General features: G+C 43.5%; 2 protein-coding genes across 3 annotated transcripts; one reads left to right on the forward strand and one right to left on the reverse strand.

Moving 5' to 3' along the window:
- The first annotated feature begins 951 nt into the window (after positions 1–951).
- On the forward strand, positions 952–7,734 carry LOC105470433 (HLA class II histocompatibility antigen, DQ beta 1 chain). 2 transcript variants are annotated; one of them, XM_071097220.1, is made up of 5 exons: positions 952–1,143; positions 2,580–2,849; positions 5,356–5,637; positions 6,111–6,221; positions 7,372–7,734. In XM_071097220.1, the coding sequence occupies exons 1-5, from the start codon at positions 1,035–1,037 to the stop codon at positions 7,383–7,385; spliced, it is 786 nt and encodes a 261-aa protein (XP_070953321.1). In that variant the 5' UTR covers positions 952–1,034; the 3' UTR covers positions 7,386–7,734. The 2 variants fall into 2 exon arrangements, with proteins under 2 accessions (XP_070953321.1, XP_070953320.1); XM_071097219.1 differs by lacking the exon at positions 7,372–7,734 and having other exon boundaries at positions 958–1,143; positions 6,111–6,241.
- A 9,778-nt stretch (positions 7,735–17,512) lies between these two features.
- LOC105470432 (HLA class II histocompatibility antigen, DQ alpha 1 chain) lies at positions 17,513–23,319 on the reverse strand. Its single transcript, XM_011722414.3, has 5 exons — positions 23,173–23,319; positions 19,067–19,315; positions 18,373–18,654; positions 17,850–18,024; positions 17,513–17,683 (listed from the first exon to the last, which is right to left on the reverse strand). Exons 1-4 carry the CDS (start codon positions 23,252–23,254, stop codon positions 17,870–17,872), a joined length of 768 nt encoding a protein of 255 aa, XP_011720716.2. The 5' UTR covers positions 23,255–23,319; the 3' UTR covers positions 17,513–17,683; positions 17,850–17,869.
- Positions 23,320–23,857: the final 538 nt, after the last annotated feature.

The raw sequence follows: 23,857 nt of genomic DNA on the forward strand, positions 1-23,857 counted from the left end.
AACAAGTCATATTAATCTTAAATTTGTATATGTGAAGATCTAGATGTAAAATGCATGAAACATGACCCACATTTTACAAAGAGAAGCCTGGGGCAAAAATAAATTCAATAATTTGTTTACTCTCCTAAAACACATTAGTGATGGAACTGCAGCTCACCATTATTTCCTTCTAAGAACTGTGCTCTTCTCACCAAAACTTAAGGCTCCTCAGCGTGTCTAAGACGACAGCAGTGGCCGGGCACGGTGGCTCACGCCTGTAATCCCAGCACTTTAGGAGGCCGAGGCGGGTGGATCACAAGGTCAGGAGATCGAGACCATCCTGGCTAACACAGTGAAACCCCGTCTCTACTAAAGAATACAAAAAATTAGCTGGGCGTAGTAGCGAGTGCCTATAGTCCCAGCTACTCGGGAGGCTGAGGCAGGAGAATGGCGTGAACCCAGGAGGCAGAGGTTGCAGTGAGCTGAGATCCGGCCACTGCACTCCAGCCTGGAGTGCAGCCTGGAGCAAGACTCCGTTTAAAAAACAAAAACAAACAAACAAACAAAAAAAAAAAACAAAAAAACGACAGCAGTAAAAATTTCTATCACAGAGATTTTCTCTCCCCTGAAATATTATCCCCACTTAATTTGCCCTATTGAAAGAATCCCAAGTATAAGAACAATCGGTTTTTGATCAATATTACAAAGATGTTTACTGTTGAATCGCATTTTTCTTTGGCTTCTTAAAATCCCTGAGGCATTCAATCTTCAGCTCTTCTATAATTGAGAGGAAATTTTCACCTCAAATGTTCATCCAGTGCAATTTGAAGACGTCACAGTGCCAGGCACTGGATTGAGAACCTTCACACAAAAAATGTCTGCCCAGAGACAGATGAGGTCCTTTAGCTCCAGTACTGATTGGTTCTTTTCCAAGGGACCACCCAATCCTACCATGCATGGAAACGTCCGCAGGTTTTTATTCTTTCTGCCGGGTATATCAGATCCATCAGGTCCGAGCTGTGTTGACTACCACTACTTTTCCCTTCTTCTCAATTATGTCTTGGAAGAAGGCTTTGCGGATCCCTGGCGGCCTTCGGGCAGCAACTGTGACCTTGATGCTGGCAATGCTGAGCACCCCAGTGGCTGAGTGCAGAGACTCTCCCGGTAAGTGCAGGGCAGCTGCTCTCCAGAGCCGCCACTCTGGGAACAGGCTGTCCTTGGGCTGGGGTATAGGAGATGGTGATCTCTAAGATTTCGAACACAATCTTTTATCTTTTATCTCTTTTGGGAAAGAGAGCGATGTTGCATTCCCATTTATCTTTTAGTGATGAGGTGAGCACAGTCCAATCCCCATCCTACAGGCTTAAGCCTGGAAGAGGAGGAGAGAGGAGGAAAGAGGAGACAAAGTGTACATTTACTACCAGTGATAGGACAAAGTAAGCATGGGGTTATTTTTGAAGATATGAATTTCTCCAAACACACAGTAGGATTTGTCATTTCAACGTGCCCCAAGACTTTGCCTGGACTAAATACTATGAGATCCTGCACTGGGAAATGTAAGGCAGTAATGGTGTCTGTAGTCTCCGTATTTGAGGAAAAGTTGTCTGTATTCCTGACCGAGTGGAGCGTTTGTGGAGACAAAATCTTGGTGCTGAGGGAAGCTGCCTGGCTGACCACAGACAGGGAATCTTCAGGTTTCACTGATTTATGGGCAAATGGTGACTTGAGTGGGATTCAGAGACCCGATTGGTGGACTGAATTTAGTAGAAAGGAGGATGTAAAGAAGGGAAATAACACATATTGTGAAACCACTCACTTCAGACACAGAACAATACTTTACATAAATTCTCTCTCACTCCTTCTAACATCCTGTGTATAGATACCATGATTTTCTTTTACACAACTATACTTGTGATGTGAATATTCTGTTACAAAACCTGCCCGAGCTGGTGACTGCCACAGTTTAATTGGAATCTAGTTTATCAAATTCAAAAACTTGTGCTCTCTCCATGAATAAATGTTTCTTTCTAGGACTCAGAGGTGTAGGTCCTTTCTAACACAGAAGTGAGTGAACCTCACAGGGCACTTGGGAGGGTAAATCCAGGCACAGGAAGGAAGGTATTTTACTCAGGGACCAAGAGAATACGCGTATCAGAGCGAGGACAGGCTTAGTTCCTGGACCTGTCTCGTCATTCCCTTAAACTCCCAGGTTTATGTGGATAACTTTATCCCTGAGGTTCCCAGGAACTCCATGGAAAGTGGGATTTCATGCGAGAACGCCCTGATCCCTCTAAGTGCAGAGGTCGGTGTGAAATCAACTTGACTGCCGCTTCTCTGGGTTCACAGGCTCAGGCAGGGACAGGGCTTTCCGCCCTTTTCTGCCTGTAGGAAGGCGGATTCCCGAAGACCCCCGAGAGGGCGGGCAGGGCTGGGCAGAGCCTCCGGGAGGATCCCAGGTCTGGAGCGCCAGGCACGGGCCGGCGGGAACTGGAGGTCGCGCGGTCGGTTCCACAGCTCCGGGCTGTCAGGGCGGCGGCTGTGGGGGCGGCCGGGCTGGGACAGGGCTGGGGCCTAACTGACCGGCCGGTGATTCCCGGCAGAGGATTTCGTGTTCCAGTTTAAGGGCATGTGCTACTTCACCAACGGGACAGAGCGCGTGTGGAGTGTAGACAGATACATCTATAACCGAGAGGAGTACGTGCGCTTCGACAGCGACGTGGGGTTGTACCTGCCGGTGACGCCGCTGGGGCGGTCCATTGCCGAGTACTGGAACAGCCAGAAGGAAGCCCTGGAGAGCAAACGGGCGGAGTTGGACACGGTGTGCATACACAACTACCAGTTGGAGCTCGGCACGACCTTGCAGCGGCGAGGTGAGCGTCGTCGCCCCTAAGTGAGGCCCACCTTTGGCAGGGGCCCCGAGTATCTGAGCCGGGAAGGGCGAAGGAGGCGCGGCCTCTGGAATCTGAGCCCCATTCGTTCCACCCCAGGGGACAGGAGTTGGCGGCGTGGGTGGTGGGGCAGGTGCATCAGAGGGGCGGGGATCTAGGGCAGAGCAGGGGGACAGACAGAGTTGGTCAGGCTGCCTAGTGTCGCCTCAGCCTCCCCGTCCATCGGCCTCGTCCTCTGCTCCGCACGTTTCTCGCTTCGTGCCTTATGTGTTTGCCTCCTCGTGCCTTACCTTTGCTAAGCAGTTCTCTCTGCCCCGAATGCCCGCCCTCTTCCCCTGCCCACCTGCCCCGATAGCACTGCCCCACCCAGCAAGACCCACGTGGGCAGCTCGCGCCGCAGGAAGCTTCAGGCTTGGCCTGGTGGAGTTAGAGCTGCACCACATCTGCGCGCAGGGCATCCAGCAGTTACAGTTGGGAAATAAGATATTTTGACTTTTTGGCTTCAAATTATTATTCATCGTAATTCTGTTTTCTTAAATGGCTACCACTGATGTTGGATATCTTTGAGGGGAGAGACTGTTTTAATTATTGCATGCCTGGTATCTGACACATCAACTTGTATGTGGTATGAGTTCAATGATCTTCTGGTAAATTAATGAATAAATGTACTCAGCTGCCCATCCACTTACGTTCAAGAAAAAACAGAGGTAAACAGAGCCTTAAAAATGGACTATATTTGTTTTAAAGTAAACTCTTATTGACTGGGATCTTAATAGAGTTTGTGAATACAAAGTTTGAAGAAAAAAGCATTTGCTAAAAATAAAAACAACGCTTGAGTGATGTTGTGAGGCAGACTTTTACTTTCTTAGAAAAGCTGAACAAATGGCACAATGCAAAGAGCAGAAGTTTTGGAATAAATAGATTGAAGCCATTAAATTATTGGATAAAAATAATTTCAGTTTGCTTTTGGCCTAGGTTCTCCCCTCCCCCCATCACTTTCCACTTCAGGAATAAACATTTTGAAAGTCAATTTTACCCATTTAATGAGCACTTATTTCTAGACAGTTGCCTTATCAAATACCATCTATTATATGTCATTTAATCTCACAGCTACTTGTGCATTAGAGATTAGCATCACCACTTTATGTATCCTAATATTGGTACATGATGAACACTTTAAGTAATCAACCCACAATTACTCACCAAGACCTTAAGCCTCCTAAAGTACACAACGTTCTTTATGTTCTTCACTACACATCTATAGAGTCAAAGGGATGTAAAGCCTTGTTAAATCCAGTTTTGACCAGAAGCAGCAATGAGTGTATTCCTGTTTGTTCTCCATGTTAATGGGACAAAATTCAATACTTTCAAGGCATTGAAAATTCATGATTAATCAATCCCTAGTCTGACTCCAGTGTTATCTATGCAGATTCACAAAACTTTTAGTTTACTTTATACTCCCTTGCCTTCTTTTGACTCACATCCTAATGCCAGCAAGTACTTACGTTTTTGCTATTTAAGTTCTATTTCCATAAAATTTATTTTATCATCTTGTCTCGTGAATTTGTGCCCTCTACTTTTACTCCCAATCTGTTTAAGACGAACCAATCTTATAAGGCCACATAGCTGACTGTGATTTCAGTTGGACTCCAAGAAGGAGAACCAAAGAAAAGTTCAAGTCCAAGTAGAAACCGTGATTCCTTCTGGATGATGGCTCATGAGTACAATTTAATTGGGATGCCACCTGCTGACCTCAGCAAATCCCTATATTTGTATGTTCACATTACAGGCTCATTAACTCAGGCCGATGTCTGCATGGATCTCAGAATATTTTCTGTGGAGAACATACATGATAATGTCTGATTTCAGAACAAGACTTCTCAATAGCAAGGGAATAGAGTAGGGTAGACAACTAGTAATTAAACTCACTTGTGTGTTGAAAAGAAATTAAGGAAAAAAAAGAAAATGAGAGAACATATTACTAAAGAAAGTATACGTTAAATATTTACTATAGTTTCACAGTAAGTGAATAAATGAAATGCAATAAAGTGGCCTGAAAGGTAAAGGGTGAGATGTGTAAAGAGGCAGGGAAAAGTGTGCCATTTTTTTTTTTTACTATGAGTAGCAATCTGAGAAGATAAAGGAATTGAGTTATGGGCAAACATGATGTTTGATCAGTGTTATTTGTTTTCAAGGCCTGCCTACTTTTTTTTCAAATATTACAAACTTTTGAAATAACATTCTTCTTATTTTTTGGTATCTGTTACTAGATTGCACATTCTATAAAGGCAGGGACCATGGTATGTTGTTTATCTTTAGATTCTCAGTGACTGTCATATTTATATTTGTTGAAGGAACCTTAATCCAAGACTTGGACTCCAAGTGTCTTTCCACTCTGGTTCCAAGGAGGGACCCTTCCCCATGGCAGACGTGCTGTGTGATCTCACATCTCACTCCTATGTCTTTTCCTGTCTGTTACTGCCCTCAGTGGAGCCCACAGTGACCATCTCCCCATCCAGAACAGAGGCCCTCAACCACCACAACCTGCTGGTCTGCTCGGTGACAGATTTCTATCCAGGCCAGATCAAAGTCCGGTGGTTTCGAAATGACCAGGAGGAGACAACCGGCATTGTGTCCACCCCCCTTATTAGGAACGGTGACTGGACCTTCCAGATCCTAGTGATGCTGGAAATGACTCCCCAGCGTGGAGATGTCTACACCTGCCACGTGGAGCACCCCAGCCTCCAAAGCCCTATCACCGTGGAGTGGCGTAAGGAGATATTGAATTTCTGTTACTCTGGGCCCCACAAGAGAAAGGGCAGAGCTCCCTCTGACTCATCCCTTCCCGTCTCTTATCCCTGATGTCACTGCTGAGCTGGGAATCACAGGAGACTAGAGTACCTCTTGCTTCATGGCAAGTGCATCAGAAGAATCCTGATCTTATCACCTTTCCAGATGCTAGGGAAATTACTCTACGTACTGTTGCTCTGGATCCCAGTCCTGATAGCTTGGAGGGACTGATTATCAGGACTTGTGACTGGGATCTTAGGGTCTAAGGTTATGGATGAGTTCCTGAGGAGCAAAGATCTGCTTCCCTGCTCTCTCACCTTAGGGGTGATTTGAATGGAGAACTAGGTTCCTTTGACGCCTTTACCTCCTGCATCTCAGACTGGACTTCAGCTCCTCAGCAGGGATGCTATGGGGTATGGGGACAAACACTGACACTCAGGCTCTACTTCTTAGGGGCTCAGTCTGAATCTGCCCAGAGCAAGATGCTGAGTGGCATTGGAGGCTTCGTGCTGGGGATGATCTTCCTTGGACTGGGCCTTATCATCCATCACAGGAGTCAGAAAGGTGAGGAACCCCAGGGGTAAAGGGAAAGATGGGCTGTGACCCAGATCCTCTGTTCGGAGAGGACCTGTCTCTAGATGTAGCTCTTTCCTCCTCACCCTGAGAGGAAGAAGGCTGGGCTGGAGGTGGGAGGAGACAGGACAAGATTGGAGGAGGCATTGGAATCTGACTTTACTGTTTGAAAAGTAGCCTTGTCACAGAGCTGACTGATAGAGCTTATTCCAGGACGTTCTTACCATTCATCATTGTCTCACTGGCTCCTTTCCAAAAGCTTCCTCCATGAAGAGGGTCAAAGCCTTGGCATCCTTGCATTCTAGTGACAATTTCCTTTGTTTCAGGGGATTTTCAATTAGGGTGCTTAAGGCCTTGAAGAACATGGGTGGGAAGAGGATATAACTCTAATTAAGTCACATGTGTCATTTTCCTTTGGGGTGAGAGAGTGGCTCTTTGTGTAATGAGACCTTTCTCTGCATAACTTCCTTTTGTAAGACCTCAAGGGTCTCCACCAGCAGTTAATATTTCAGCCATGATCCAGTGATCCGGGGAGGGCACAGGTGTAAGAGGAAAGAGCATGAGCTGAGTGTACCTGACCACAACGGTCTCTGTTCATGGCCTATTTGCTGCAATGAGGATCAAGACTTAGGCGAGGTTTGCCAGTTTCTGGGAATCTCCGTAGGTTGTTCCCCAGAGCCAAGCCTTAACTTTGGTGGCATCTTCTTGTGAAATGTGGAGCCAGAACCACAGCTTAAATGTTAGACACTAGGATGATGCCCACTTTGTGCCACACTTTGGTGGCTACTGCCTGTAGGCATTTTCCCGTGACTGAAAGAGGCTACTAGTGGTTGGGATGAGATATCATCCAATTTCCTAAAAAGATTGAACCCTTCACATTCCCCAGAAGAGTAACAGCTGTTCCCCCACCTCCCACACATCTGCATCGAGCTGAAATTCTGTGTCCTCGTGAGCTGATTTCACCTTTACACAGATCTTGGGGGAGGTGATGTATCTTCCTTATCACTTCATCACCCTGGATGTCATCACCCTGGACCTCAGCTTTCTCTGTCTGAAGCTGCAGGGGGCCCCTGAGGGGTGGGGGAGATGGCAGGCCCACCAGCGTGCCCTGTGCTGATCGTCCCTCTTCTCTCTTCTCCAGGGCTCCCGCACTGACTCCTGAGACTATTTTAACTGGGATTGGTTATCTCTCTTCTGTAATGCCTGCTTGTCCCTGCCCAGAATCCCCAGCTGCCCGTGTCAGCCTGTCCCCTTGAGATCAGAGTCCTACAGTGGCTGTCATGCAGCCACCAGGTCATCTCCTTTCATCCCCACCCCAAGGCGCTGGCTGTGACCCTGCTTCCTGCACTGACCCAGAGCCTCTGCCTGTGCATGGCCAGCTGCGTCTGCTCAGGCCCCAAGGGGTTTCTGTTTCTATTCTCTCCTCAGACTGCTCAAGAGAAGCACATGAAAACCGTTACCTGACTTCAGAGCTTTTTTACCTAATTAAACATGATCCTGAGTTGTCTGTATTCTCAACTTCCTTAATTGAGCAGAGGCAGGAAATCACTGCAGAATGAAGGAACATACCTTGAGGTGACTCAGCCAACCTGTGGCCAGGACGGTTGTACCTTGAAAAGACACTGAAAGAATGTGGGGTGCAAAGTCAGGGTGGGCAGAGGAGGTAGAAAGTCAACTCAGTTGTCACATCATTCTTGGTTCTTTCACATTGATGTTCAGTGCAGTGGCCAGAGAATATCCCAGCCTCTCTTCTGGTTGATGAGTGCTGTGTAAGTAAGCATGGTGGAATTGTTTGGGGACAGATATAGTGACCCTGGGTCACTGGTGTTTCAAACATTCTGGCAAGTCACATCCATCAAGAATAATTTTTACTTTTAAGAAAGCAAAACCAGCAATAAAAGTACTATTTTTTATTCTAAACAATAGAAACCCAAATATATTTTGTTCATGGTACAAAGGAAGCCTAGAGTCAAGTTGATTTCAGAAGTGACTAGTTCCAGATACACAATGAGATCTTCACCTCTCTCTGTTTTATCTCTGTAAATCTGTCTCTTTCTCTGTGTCTCTTTGTCTCTGTATAGTTCTTTCTGTGTGTCTCTCTGCACCTTTGTCTCTGTCCCCTTGTTGTGTCTTTCACTACATTGTTGCCTTTCTTTCTATTTTTCTAATCCATTGTCACTGTTTATCTGCATTTTTTTCTATCTCCATGTTTCTTTTTGCACCTATTTTTCTGTATTTCTCTTCCTTATCACTTCACGTCTTATCTCATCTCTCGCTCTGTGTGTATGTGTGTGTGTGTGTGTGTCTGTTTGTCTGTCTCTGTTATATATGTTTCTAGAATGTCTACCAGAGTTTTAACAACTTTAGGAAAGATTCTGATTGGCCAACCCTGAGAAACATGCACACCTCTCACACACACCATCCTGTGCATGGGAGGCTGCCAGCCAACGTGCTCATCCCTCTTACTAGGAAGGAGGACTGGATTTTCCAGATCCTTGTGGTACTGGAAATGACTTCCAGTGTACAGATGTCTACACCAGCCATGTGGAGCACCTCAGCCTCCAGAGCCTCCTCACAGTGGAGGGGTGTAAGGGGCAGTTTGTTTCTTGGGGAGCCCATAGGACAAATGGCAGAGCTCCCTCTGGTTCTGGGGTTCCTCGTTGGGGGTACCTGTTCACAGTCATTCCACTCTTTGTCTGAGCTCCCTTTGTCATTGACATAGTAACCTGTTGATTCCTGAGGACACTCTTTTCCCTGTTATGAGGGAGGTCACTACACACTGTGGCCCCTTTGATGTGGGCCCAGCCCTGAAGCTAGTCTACATCTCAGTCTCTGAGTTTCATCGTGAAGACAGAGTCTGGGAGCTTCTGCGAGGTTATGTAAGGCCGTGACCCTGAAAGCAGACATCCCATCTTCCTTTCTCCCTCACCCACACACTGGGCCTGAGGAGTTTTTGGCAAGCACTTCCTTCTTATGGACAAGGTCAGAGTGGAGAACTAGGTCTCCTTTGTACGTTCATCTCCTGTACTCCAGGCTGTCATGCAGGTCCTCAGACAGGGACACTGGCGCACAAAGAGGTACCGACACTTGAGATTCTGCTCCCTAGGGTTATGGTCTGAATTTTCCCCAAGCAAAATGCTGAATGGAGTCAAAAATTTTGTGCCAATTTTGTCTTCTTCCTCAGAGTGTGCATTGTCATTCACCATAGGGATCCAAAGGGAGTGATGCTTTTGGGGAAAAGGGGAAGGCATGTCCTGGGTTGTTCAGGGTGTCCTCAGTCTCTATGTGTAGCTCCTGGCTTTTGACCCTGTAAAGGGAAGAGGCAGGGCTGGGGATTGAACCAGACTCACAGTTTAGGGAGACATCGAGATCTGAGTTTTCTAGTTGAAGCATAAGCCCTATAATCAGGATGGGTGATAGATTATATTCTAGGACATTCTCACAGTTCAGGATTGTCACACTGAGCACATGCTGGAAGATTCTTTATTAATGAGAGAATCAAAATCTTCTTCTCTTTCTTCCATTGACAGTTTCATAGAAACAACTTTTTTTGCCCAGACTTCATTTGATAGTATTTCATGGATAATTTAATTAAAAGAACAAGTACATGCTGTAAAAATAAGTTTGCTAGCACAAAAAACTGAGTCTTAGTCAGCACATAACTTGGAGGAAACTGTGTGGGTTTTCAAGAGAACAACCTACCAGTCTTGAGCATTTTTCCTTACCTTATAGATAATAACAGCATATCGTTTGGAGACAATGGTGCTCGCCAGTATTCCAAAGCTCCTGTGCATTTCCCAGTCTTTTCTGCTGTTAGGTTGGGGTCATTTGACTAGCAGTAGCCAATAGAACTTGCAAGTAGGTGCATGATGGTGTATGAGATGCTGGAAACTCCATAACCTGTGTCACTTGAATAACAGTGGAATTAAGTCTCCTTATTGAGTTAAGCCACTGAAATCTACTTTTTACTGTGGGTTAAGATATTGCAACATAACCTTGCCCTTCCTGATTATCATTAATTTTTTTTTTGAGACGGAGTCTTGCCCTGTTGCCCAGACTGGAGTGCAGTGGCATGCTCTTGGCTCACTGCAAGCTCCGCCTCCCGGGTTCCTGGCATTCTCCTGCCTCAGCCTCCTGAGTAGCTGGAACTACAGGTGCCCACCACCACGCTTGGCTAAATTTTTGTATTTTTAGTAGAGACGGGGTTTCATCAAGGATGGTCTTGATCTCCTGACCTCGTGATCTGCCAGCCTCGGCCTCCCGAAGTGCTGGGATTATAGGCGTGAGCCACCACACTCGGCCCATGAAATGTTTAACTTAAGGAAGAGAGTTCTTAAGTTAATAGAGTGAATCAATTGAGTTAATGGAAGTTAAGAGATGATTTTTTAAAACAAGTTAAAAAAATTAAAAAACAGAAAACTTTATTTGAACAAAAAAAAGTTAAGAATGTTACACTTCAAAATAATTTTAAATTCATTAATTATTTTTAATTGACAAATAACTGTATTTACAGGGTACTACATGGCTTTTTGATACATGTGTTAAACCAGGCTAATTAACATATCCATCACTTCACATTTTTTTGTGGTATGAATATTTACAGTCTACTCTCTTAGCAATTTTCAAATATACGATACAGTTAGCCTTCTGTATCTATGGGTTCTACATCCTCTGATTCATTCAACTGTGGATTGAAAATATGTAGGAAAAAATGAAATATAACAGTAAAAATAATTCCAATTCAAAAATAATACAGCATAACAACTATTTACATAGCATTTACATTGTATTGGGTATTATAAGTAATCCAGAGATGATTTAAAGTATATGAGAGGATAGGCTTAGGTTATATGCAAAAACTAAGCCACTTTTTAAGAAAAGACTTGAGCATTCTCAGATTTTGGTATACAGGGAGGGTCCTGGAACCAATTCCTCATGGATGCCGAGAGACGACTATACATTATTATTATGAACTGTAGTCACCATGCTGTACAATTGATCTCCAGTACTTATTCCTCCTGCCTAACTGAAACTTTGTACTTTTTTTTGTGAGACAGGATCTAGTTCTGGCTGGAGTGTAGTAGTGCGATCACAGCTCACTGCTACCTTGACTTCTCAGGCTCAATCCATCCTCCCACCTGAGTCTCTGGAGTAGCTGGGACTACTGGGATGTGCCATCATGCCTGGTTAATTTTTGTATTTTTTGTAAAGACAGGGTTTCACCATGCTGCCCAGCTGGTCTTGAACTCCTGGGCTCAACAAATCCACCTACCTCAGCCTCCCAAAGTGGTGGGATTACAGGCATGAGCCACCACACCCTGCCCTTCTTTGTACCTTTTGACCAGCGTCTTCTCATTCCTCCTTGTCCCCCTCCCTCCTACTCCCACTCCCCCACCTGCCATGATTTTGACTTTTTTAGATTCCACATGTCAGTGAGGTCATGCAGTATTTGTCTTTCTGTGCCTGGCTTATTTCACTTAACATAATGTCCCCCAGGTTCATCCATGTTGTAAATAATGTAAAAGATTTCCTTCTTTTAGAAGGCTAAATAGTATTCCATTGCATATATAGACCACAGTTTCTTTTTCCACTCATCTGCTGATGGACACTTAGGTTGATTCCATCTCTTGGCCATTGTGAGTAGTGCTGCAATGAACATGGGAGGGCAGATAACTCTTTGATACACTGATTTCGTTTTGTTTGTAGACGTACCCAGGAGTGGAATTGCTGGATCATGTGGTAATTCTATTTTAAATTTTTAAATAGATGATGAATTTTAAAAAACATTTATTTGGGCCAGGTGCTCCGGGTACGGTGGCTCACGCCTGTAATCCCAGCACTTTGGGAGGCCAAGGAGGGCAGATCACGAGGTCAGGAGTTCAAGACCAGCCTGGCCAACACGGTGAAACTCTGTGTCTACTAAAAATACAAAAATTAACCGGGCATGGTGGCACGTGCCTGTAGTCCCAGCTACTCAGAGGCTGAGGTAGGAGAATCACTTGAACCCAGGAGGCAGAGGTTGCAGTGAGCCGAGACCAGGCCATTGCACTCCAGCCGGATGACAGAGTGAGACTCCATCTCAAAACACACACACACACACACACACACACACACACACACACACTTGTTTGTTTTCTTCCACATGAAGATATATGTATTCCCAGGAACTAGACACCGTTTCTGTTGTGGATGCTATTCTGTTCTACCTAAACTCCCCACTTTGGGACTGAAGGATTTAATCACTCATTGCTGGCTTACTGCCCTCAGCTGTCAGTCATCCCCCGGAATTCCCTTAGGTGATGAGAGCTGACTCATCAAATTTTACTCCACTTCCCAGGAAGAACCCACCTATAATGACTGGTCAGTATACGGGTATAAAGGTCCTAAACTCTTTCCCTAATTTGGGCCAACTCCAAAGGCCTCTTACAGCTTCAGAACTCCCTAGGGATTAGTCTGAAGACTTTTTGTGACTGAGTAATAGTCCAATTTCTAAAAACTCTGTTTTAATTCATGAACCATCTTACATACTTCTTTTTTTTTTTTTTTTGAGATGGAGTTTCACTCTTGTCACCCAGTCTCACTCTGTCTCCCAGGCTGGAGTGCAGTGGCGCAGTCTCAGCTCACTGAAATCTCCACCTCTTGGGTTCAAGCGATTCTCCTGCCTCAGCCTCCCAAGTAGCTGGGATTATAGGCGCCCACCACCATGCCCAGCTAATTTTTTGTATTTTTAGTAAAGACGAGGTTTCGCCATGTGGGCCAGGCTGGTCTTGAACTCCTGACCTCAGGCGATCCACCTGCCTGGGCCTCCCAAAGTGCTAGGATTACAAGCGTGAGCCACTGCACCTCGTCAAGTACCATGTTTTAACAGCCCAGTTTTAACAATGTTCAATTCATGGGCAATTTTGTAAACCCACCCAATTAATCATCCTTGCATACTGGGTTATTTTGAAGATACTTTCAGATATCATATTTCATTCATAATTATTTTATTATGAAAATCTAAAGCATAATGACTTTCTAGAAACATAACAGCAATGCCATTGCCACACTAAAATTAGAGAATACCTTAATATGGTCAGTGTCAGTTTTTCTGATTGCCTCATATAAATTTGGTTCATATATTTCTCCAGCCTTTTAAAAATGTATAGCTTATTTTATCTCTCTCTCTCTTTGAATTGTTGCTGAAGAAATGGAGTTGTTTATCTAGCAGAAGTTCCCATATTCTGGATCTTATTGGTTGCATCCCTGTGGTATTGTTTGCTGTGGGATTTGTTAGTTGAACTCCAGAATTTAACAATAACACCAATTGTTAACACCTATTGACTACTTACTATGTGCCAGTCTGTGCATGAAGTGCTTCATTTGTAATAAAATGTTTAAGTCTTCAAATCCCTTGTTTGTATGTGATAAGTATAAGCCTGAAATATTTCATGTGATTTTTGGAATTTTGTAAATTTTATTTATTTATTTATTTTTAGAGATGGGGTCTTGCTCTGTTGCCTGGGCTGGGGTGAGCGCAGTGGCACAATCCTAGCCCACTGAAGCCTTGAACTCCTGGGCTCAAGCACTCCTCTCACATCAGCCTCCAGAGTAGCTGGGACAGGAGCGCCACCATGAGCTAATTTATTTATTTATTATTTATTTATTTTTGAGACGGAGTTTTGCTCTTGTTGCCCAGGCTGGAGTGCAATGGTGTGATCTCGGCTCACCACAACCTCTGCCTCCCCGGGTTCAAACGATTCTCCTGCCTCAGCCTCCCTAGTAGCTGGGATTACAAGCATGCGCCACCATGCCCGGCTATTTTTTTTTTTTTTTGTATTTTTAGTAGAGACAGAGTTTCTCCATGTTGGTCAGGCTGGTCTCGAACTCCCAACCTCAGATGATCCACCCGCTTCAGCCTCCCAAAGTGCTGGGATTACAGGTGTGAGCCACCACACCGGGCCAACTAATTAATTTTTATGTTATGGAGACGGGGTTCTTGCTTTGTTGCTCACATAGCTGTTGAACTCCTGGCTGCAAACAATCCTCCCACACTGACCTCCAAAGTGCTAAGATCACAGGCATGAGTCTCTGTGACCCACTAATTTTGTAAATTTTAAATAGCGTGATATTAAATATTAATGAAGTCATATTTTATGTATGTAATCTGAAATAATTCAAATAACTCAAAAATAATTTTTTAAGAATCGCATGATTTAAAATGCAGGTGGATCTGTAACCCTATTTATACTAATGTCAATAATGACCCTACTTTTTAGCTGATAAAAAGAAATATTTACTCTTATTTTTTAGAGTTAGTTTTAATTCTGCTATTTTAACATTACATAAACATTTTTTGAATACATACTTTTAATAAAATGCAACTATCATTTTATTAAAAGCTTTCCACAATACTTCTTGAGGAAGAAGCCTGAGTTGGGCAGCATTTGTAGATTTCTGCACGACTCTGATCATTATGACATTCAGTATAAACCTTATATTACACACACACAGACACACACACATGCACACCAATGCACACAACTCCAAAATACTGGGTTCTTGCCTCATGAATCATTGAAATTTATATGAAATTTATTTGAAACCCTGCTGCTAAAAATTTCATAGTCCATTGGTGAATTTCAATGTGACTGTTTTTCATACTAAAATTTTGATTTTATATATTTGGAATCATAATCAGTTTCCTTTTCTTTTCCTTTTCAAAAACAGACTTTATTTTGAAGCAGTTGTAGGTTCACAGAAAAACTGAGCAGAAGGTGCAGAGATACCCCAGAGGTCCCCAAACCCCCGGCCATGGACTGGTACCAGTTGGTGGCCTGTTAGAAACAGCCACGCAGTGGGTGAACTAGCATTACCAACGGAGCCCCGCCTTCCACCAGATCAGTGGTGGCATTAGATTCTCGAACCCTATTGTTCCCAATAGGAGCGCGAACCCTATTGTTAACTGTGCATGCAAGAAATCTAAGTTGCATGTTCCTTTTGAGAATCTAACTAATGCTTGTTGATCTGAGGTGGAAGTTTCAGAGTTTCATCCCTAAATCATACCCACATTCCACCCTGCTCTCTGTGGAAAAATTGTCTTCCATAAAACTGGTCCCTGGTGCCAAAAAAGGCTAGGGACTGCTGCCAGACACACTCTGCTCCCACACATGCATAGCCTCCCCCATTAGCAATATTTCCCACTAGAGTGGTACATTTGCTACAATTTATGAACTTACATTGGCACATCATTATTACCCAAAGTCCATAGTTTACATTAAGTCTCACTCTTGGTGTTGTACATTCTGTGAATTTTGGGCAAATGCATAATGACATTTTTCACCGTTGTGGTATCAAATAGAGTAGTTTCATGGCCCTAAAAATCCTCTGTGCTCTGTGATGGACATTTTCATGATCATCACTGGTTCCGACTCCCTGTGCTTACTGATTCCCAGTCTGCATTTTAAATCATTTTCTCCTTGAACTTTCTTCACCTCCTCCCCAAAGTAAACATGCATTAACATCTGTTGCATATGAAATACCTTGAATAAACACTTATGGGCCATAAGGAGGGAATATATCCCTTCTTAGAGAGTTGAAAACCAAAGTCAAATATTACAATTTCTTGTCCTAAGAGTTCTCTTAGCAATCGATCTCAGCCTCTCTCATTCTGGAGAAAAAAAATACCCTCCAATGATCATATGAAAAGAAATTCACCCATAGCTCTACATTTGAATCTCCTAAATCATTAAGGGGCTGAGAAAAACAAAAGTACTTTTCATATAACGTGATCCATTCTTTTAAATAAATTAATTATAAATACAACCACAATGTTTTCTTGCGTATTTATATACTATGTGTAAGGCATTGACTCTATATCAAGATTATTCAAATTCCATCAATAACTCTGTGAGGAAATTATTATCATTCCTACATTGTACATGAGAAAAATAAGGCCAGAAATGTTAGCTACTTTACCCATTTATAAAGTTTAAAATACTAGCTTCAAAGTGCTGAGTCCTGGATTTGGATTTAGGGTTCTTTGTACCAAACTACACTGTATCAATTACTGCGTTAATGTTTTGGTTTTTTTTCTCCAATTAAAATTTAAACTCACTGATGCAGGTAGCGCAGTTAGAAATATCCTCACAGATTTCATAGCTGTTTAGAGCCATGAGGTCACTGCTGACCCATTTCCTCTGCAAGAGTTTCTGCCAGGAGACAGCCAACACAGTGGAGGACACAGCACCCACAGCTGCTGCTACACTGTCTCAACTGTGTTGTTCCTCCTAGGGTTTGTCTCATAAGCTAGTGCTTTCCTTAGCCAGGAGGGGTGAGGTGAAAGGGCTGAGGATTTCTGAAGATATTGGCATTGTTTTTTTATCGGCATGCTTTCTAGAAACATCCTGCAGCCATATTTATTATACTGTCTCCTTCATGCCAGGGTGGCACAGGGAAAGCTACATGGTTATCTAGCAAAGCTTCATTCAGGAGGTGAGGCAGACTGCGCCTCTATTCTAGGGCTCCTAGATATGTCTGCAGCTTCTACTCCCATCCTTTTTCCCCATTGTCACTAACCCTATGTGAGGAATAAGTACTTGTTCCTTTTCAGATACCCACATTATCGTCTTATTCTAATGTTTTGCTGACTTCCATTTCTTTTCCTGCCTAAGGAATTTTTATTCCCTCAAGATGAGGAGGGCAGAGGAAGCTTTCTACTGTCATCATTCTTCACAAACTTAAAGTTTTGAGAATAAATTTTCACTATTGATATTTTTGAGATTCAAAGTTCCTTTATCCTAACCTATTTCTCTGTCATACTTTCCAAAGTCATATTGAAATTAGTACAGACTTACTTTTTGATTTAAAAATTTTTGATGTAACAATTCTGAGCCAAAGGCAGAGGATATCTATTAACTTCATTGTTGCCTTAATTGAAGGGTGGGTGGCAGTGCCAAGGGTGGGAACACAAGGAAGAAAGAAATATTAATGTCAGCTAAGAAATCAACATATTATCAGGCTATAATGTACTTGGTTGCTTCTGTGTTACTGGACATGACAAATGGTCTGGGAAATGAGGTTAAATTGGCTTGAAACATAAGAGCCTCCCAATTCTTAGACATCGTTTCAGTCAGCCCTGGATGAAAAATGGAAAAATTTGACATAGGTCTCATAAAGGGAATGTGTTGCTTCCATGGAGATTATAGATGGAGGTTACTGAGGAATTAGGTAGCTGGGTGGCTTACCCCAGGCATCTCTTAGTAGGTAACACTTGAGAAAAGAAAAAATCAGGAAGTCAGGGAAAGAATTCAAAGGCATTTATGAGCTCTGAGCGGATATAGCAATTTAAGGCCCACAGAAGAGGTGAGAGGAGAAATATTTGGAGGAAAAAAGGAATATGATACATTGGGCCAGAAAATAATGCTAGGTCATGTAGCAAGTCCACTCTTCTGCTCCTGTAGATGGTGATGCACCTGCAACAGGACAGACATGAGATTGATGGGTCCTAGGCCACTTCTATGTCATCATCATACCACTTCCCAATTCCCCTACAACTTTCAACCATTCATGTCCACAGCCTCCTCCCACTTTCCTTCCTCTCATACTGAGGCTTCAGCTCTAACAAGTCTCAATGCTTACCTTCCCTTCCAGGATGGGATTCACAAGGGCCCTTGGTGTCTGGAGGCACCAACTGAACGCAGGCCTCGGATGATCAAGACGGTCCCCACCACAATGCCCACGAGGCCCACAGACAACCCCAGGGCGCAGACCACAGTCTCTGTGAGCTCTGACATGGGTGCTGGAATCTCCGGCTCTGTGGAAGTGAAGTTGTTGAGGTGAGAAAGCAGAGTGTGCTCGTGTGCACGTGTGTGGGATGGCATGGGGTGGAGGGTTGGCTCTGCAAAGACTCAAGGCCCCCGGCTTAGGGAGGAGAGTGAAGTCTATCATTAGAAATCCATGAAGTGGCAGGCCTGCTCCCACCCTGTGGAGTGTACTTTCATTTTTAATACATCTCCACTTTTGTTGCTTTATTCTTTCAAGAAAAAGATAAAAGAGACTAATGAAGGGTGGAAAACAAGTTTTGGGTTATAAGAGTAAAAGGCAGGAATTTCTGAACTTGACAGACAAGAAAGCATCAAAAAACGGTGGAACTCATCCTTACCCCAGTGTTTCAGAAGAGGCTCGTCCAGGCCCCAGTGCTCCACCTTGCAGTCATAAATCTCATCAGCAGAAGGGAGGAAGGTGAGGTAACTGATCTTGAAGAAGGAATGATCACTCTTGGAGAGGAAGCTGGTCTCAGAAACCCCTTCTGTGACTGAGCGCCCATTGCTCAACCATGTGATGTTCACCACAGGAGGAAAGATGTTGTCCACAAGACAGATGAGGGTGTTGGGGTGACCCAGTGTCACGGGAGACTTGGAAAACACTGTGACCTCAGGAACCTCTGTGGTGAGGAAACAGCACTGATGTGAAGTGTGAGTAGCTCTGCCCTGAGCTTCTGCATTACATCCTGGAAGAGCCCTCCTACCAGCATTTCCTCTCCTGCTGGTCAAAGAGGTCTTATGTACCTTCTCTTGGGAGTAACGACACTTTGCCTCTGCTTTATTCCTGTGCCCTTCTCTCTGTGGGCATGTTTAATAAAGTAGGAGGTTGATGAGACCTCTCCTAGAAGGATTTAATTAATGGATAATGGAAAGACCCTTGTATTCCATGGGAATATGTGATTTTAGAGATGGGAGATGATAAAACTTCAGCAATTGCCATGAGAAGATCTGGGGACCTCTTGGAAAGAAAATAATGAAACTTGGCATGAAGGGATAGATTGAGTAAAGAGAGGCAGAATGGTGGACACATACCATTGGTAGCAGCGGTAGAGTTGGAGCGTTTAATCAGGATGTTCAAGTTGTGTTTTCCCACAGCCAAGTTTCTCAGTGCACCCTGCGGGTCAAAACTTCTAAATTTGCTGAACAGAGGCAACTGCCAGACGGTCTCCTTCCTCTCCAGGTCCACATAGAACTCCTCGTCTCCATCAAATTCATGGGTGTACTGGCCAGAGGGACCATAAGACTGGTACAGGTTTACACCGTAAGACGCAACGTGGTCAGCTGATGAGTGAAGATGACAAGCAGGAAGGCGGAGAACAGGGGAAGAAAGAACCTTAATACACAAAATGATGGAAGAAACTGACATTCAAATATTAAGGGCTTCCTCTTTGGCACAGTCTGTGGACATTTCCAGCCCCTGCTTCCTCCCCTCTTCGTGTTGGTAGTTGTCCAGTTAAAAGTGCGCTTTCTTTCCCACTCTAGTGTGCGCTACACAAGGGCAGAATATTGCATGTCCAATTTTTACTATTTCCTGAGTGCCTGGCACATCATGGACTTGTTATTAAATAATATAAATGAACAAAAGAAGGAATGAATTAGTTATCATAGTATTTAGCTTTCTTAGTCATAGATTAGGTTTACTTCTCTCTGCTTCCTAAGATTTATCTTTCACTTAATTCTTTCATGAGTTAATAACAAATTGATTACACTTCCTTTCCTCTCAGGACTGGCTCAGAACAGGACACTCTACACAGAGATCTTTCTTTTTTTAAAAAAGGAAGTGCATGCAGGATCTTATTAATTCAAAATAATTTCTGCTAACAATTGTAGGGTATAAGAAAGAGTATAATAAGAGTGGTAATAACATTGCGGTTAAAATATATAACAATAACATATATAACAATAAATATATAAGAAATAAACAATGCTTCCTTCTAAGGTCTCTGTTTTGTTAATAGTAATGGTCCTTAGAGGAGAGCAACTGATTTCTTCTGAAATGAAAAGTGGAAGCTCTACTTAGTTTTGGATTTCTGTCATTCCCCCCACCTTTTCCCACCTTTTTTTTCCTTTGAAGGAGGTTACTAAATGTCTACAGCATTCTGACTCAACATTTATATTCACTTGAGGACTCAGGTAAATTAAACCCTTTTTCCTCTAATGGGCAGTGTGCTTGTCTGAGGATGCCAGAGCAGAATGGCAGCCATGCAGTACAAGTCCAGCCAAATGAGCCGAACTGGACATGCTTGTCAAGACACGTGTAAGCCTTTTACCATCGTATCTTTCCTTCCTTCCCCACTTTCTGAGCATCCACAAGTGTCAGACATAGCAGGGGATGTGTAAAACACCAATCAGGCATGGTCTACTATTAAGGAACAAACTGAACAGTGGAAGAGTCAGGTAGGTAAGGGAGCAGATTACAATGTACTGTAGTAAGTTCTGTGAGGAGGATATCGACAGTCTTACAGTCCAACATCCTTCACAAGTATCTGCCAAGCAAACCAAACTACACTATCCTTTCATGTTCCCTGGTCTTTGCAGTGGTCTGTTGTTTTTCTCCCTGAAATGAAATTATCTTTTAGGACTTCCTGGAGAAATCCAAAAATCCATCCTTGAGGTTTCTGCTTAAGTTAACAACTTTGTAGTTGTTAAGGCCTCTCATCAACATGTTTTTGACCACGTTATGACCTCCAACTCCTCCATCTCAACATCTGGCCGTCCAAGTTTGTCTGTTCCTCTTCCAGCTCACCTTCTTCCCTATCCAGTATAAGTGCCCCGGATGGTCTTAACAGAGCCTCCAACAAAGCCTCCTTATCCTTGCAATAAACTTTGATTCTTTGTTCAAACATAAATATATATGGAATATATGCAATCCTTCTTTTCATCTGGTCACCCTGCTGGCCCAGCTGGAACCAAGTCACTTGTATATTTCAGCCTCTGCTGAGTCCACTGCCTGCTCAGCAATGGCCTTCTGCTTTCTTTCACCCCATACAGTTTCTATCACTAGTCTGAGCACCCTCTGCAGGGGAGGCAGCATGACTTTCCATCTTTGAATCCTTAAAACTTAGCTCACTGTGTGCTCAAACATGTGTATTGAATGACAGTTGCTGTATTGGAGGATCACATAGATTTTGGGGAAGACGGACAGGCACACAGCTAGCAGAACCATAGGAAGGCCAGGATCAGCCATGACCAGGGCTGCGTTCTGACTTGTGATCCACAAGTACTCTTGCTTGTATGGGCCCCTTCTTCCATAAAAATATGGAAAATTATGTTTTATGACTGAATTGGTATAAAGGCAATATAATCTAGGCTGAATTAAAAGTTAAAACATTTTCTTAGGCTCCAAAACTTCATTTTTTTCCTAATTTTAAAAGGAGTTAAAACATTCTTATATGGCTTTACAGTATGGAGGCTCCCCTGCACTGTCCACATTGTGCCTAATGGATGAGCCGAGCCTGACCAGGGCACTCTGGTGTGAGGTTGAAGAAAGAAAATTTGGAACAAAGAAGCCAAGTGCTCTGGAGAAGCCGGTGAAACTTCCACTGCCAAACAAAATCAGAATGGGAGCAGCCACAGTTAATAAGGTTGTGAAAGTTTAGAGTACCTTCCATTTCACTTTCCCTTTAGCTATCCAACTTTTCAACTTTTGTTTTACAAACCCACTGTCTATCTCTATAAAGGAGCAGGGAGCCAGAGATGGATCCTGAAAAGGAAGAGGGAGAAGGGAATGCATGAAGAGAGGTGGAAAGAGATGGACAACAAAGATAGAGGAGACTAATAATTATAAGGGGCCAAATAATTGGTCTCTTATAAAAAGGAACTGTGCTTCCTTCCTTCCTTTTTCTTTCTTTTTTCCATCCTTCCTTCCCTTTCCCCTCCCTCCCTCCCTTCTTCCCTTCCTTCCTTCCTTCCTTCCTTCCTTCCTTCCTTCCTTCCTTCCTTCCTTCCTTCCTTCCTTCTTTCCTTCCTTCCTTCCTCTCTTTCTTTGCTCTTTCTTTTTGAGACGGGGTCTCTCTCTGTTGCCCTGGCTGGAGTATAGTGGTGCCATCATGGCTCACTGCAGCTTCCACCTCCTGGACTCAAGTGGTCCTCCCACTGCAGCCTTCTGAGTAGCTGGCACCACAGGCACGCACCACCATGCCTGGTTAATTTTTAGTTTTCTTTTTTGTAGAGATGAGGTCTTGCTATATTGCCCAGGCTAGTCTCAAACTCCTGGGCACAAATGATCCTCCTGCCTTGGCCTCTCAAAGTGGTGGGATTACAGGCATGAGCCACCATGTCTGGACCACTTTTCTTTTTATAGGACTTCATTAGATGAGGTGAAGAACAGGTAATTTGGGTTGATAATTTGATAATAAAATGATTTAATTTACCAAGTTTTTCTGCTATAAATTTTCAATTTTAAAATAAAAGGATTCCTTATTTTGCTAAAGAAAAGAAATGTGAAGCTACACCTGTGATAGAAATATGGAAAAAATTGACATTCATGTTTTCACTATTTATAAAGCTTATCTACATGCCCATTTTATTTGATTATTTGTAAGATGACACATATGAGGCAGCTGAGAGTAAGTGAGGACCATGTGATAAAATGATTGTTGAAGGCATTCAGCCTGCTGGACTCCTCTACCCACTCCCCACCTGTGCCAGTTCCCATGTGGAAATGTAAGTCTGAGAGAAAGAAAAGGGCATTTTTCTTAATATCTATACAGTATATAATTGATGGAACTATTTACCCCAAGGTCAACTACAGGAGACATACGAAAAACTTCAAAAGTTGTTCAGAGAAATTTGAGAGTGACACTTCACGCATTTTTAATAATAAAAAATTCTCCACCAATGGAAATCTCACTCATTTTTGAGGAAATCATGATGGGATGACATAGAGACCTCCAGGCTGTAGTCACTGAATAGAATATAAACAGAATAGCGTCCTTAGTGAACGTCAACACCATAGATAACAAAAAGAGTAGGTTGGGGCTCTGGTTTCCTGAAGGAGGAACAGCCATTATTTTTAAATCTCTTAATACTGAAAGGGCCCTTAGGAAATCTCTAGTTTCTCTGCAAATTGTTTTCTCTCTTTTCCTTCGATTTCCTGTCTTCCAGCTCCAGAGAACATCCCTCACTCATGCACTCACCCACTATGTCTTCACCTCCGCAGGGGCTCATCACGGTGGTCAGAGCAAGGGCCCCCAGCAACAGAGCTTTGTTTAGGATCATCCTTTTCCCAAGGCAGCCTCAGCAGTTGCCGTTCTGAGCTCTAGAGCAATTGTAAGGACCTCGAGACAAGGAAATCTAAAGATACCCAAACCGAACCCTGTCAGGTCAAGTTTTGGCCAATCAGAAAAATCTCCTATGATGACACCTCAATTACTAGTGGAAGAGTTTGTATTAAGAGCCCTGGGAGGAGACAGGGCAATCCCCTGGTTGTGATGCAGCCTCCATTCAGAGTGGACTTGAGGAAATGTTCTGTGAATAGAGGGAGGACACTAAATTGGAATCTTCTCTTGTGTGTGCATGTCTGCCAGCGGCAAGAGGGGTGGGCATTTATTTCTTTTCTTTATTTTTATTTTTATTTTTTTTGAGACGTAGTCTCACTCTGTCACCCAGGCTGAGGTGCAAAGGCATGGTCTAGGCTCACTGTAACCTCTGTCTCCCAGGTTCAAGCGATTCTCCTGCCTCAGCCTCCCAAGTAGCTGGGATTACAGGCACCTGCCACCATGCCCGGCTAATTTTTGTATTTTTAGTAGAGATGAAGTTTCACTATGTTGGCCAGGCTGGTCTCGAACTCCTGACCTCGTGATCTGCCTGTCTCAGCCTCCC

The sequence above is a fragment of the Macaca nemestrina genome, chromosome 5 (genome assembly GCF_043159975.1).
Source record: "Macaca nemestrina isolate mMacNem1 chromosome 5, mMacNem.hap1, whole genome shotgun sequence".
NCBI classification, from domain to species: Eukaryota; Metazoa; Chordata; class Mammalia; order Primates; family Cercopithecidae; genus Macaca; species Macaca nemestrina.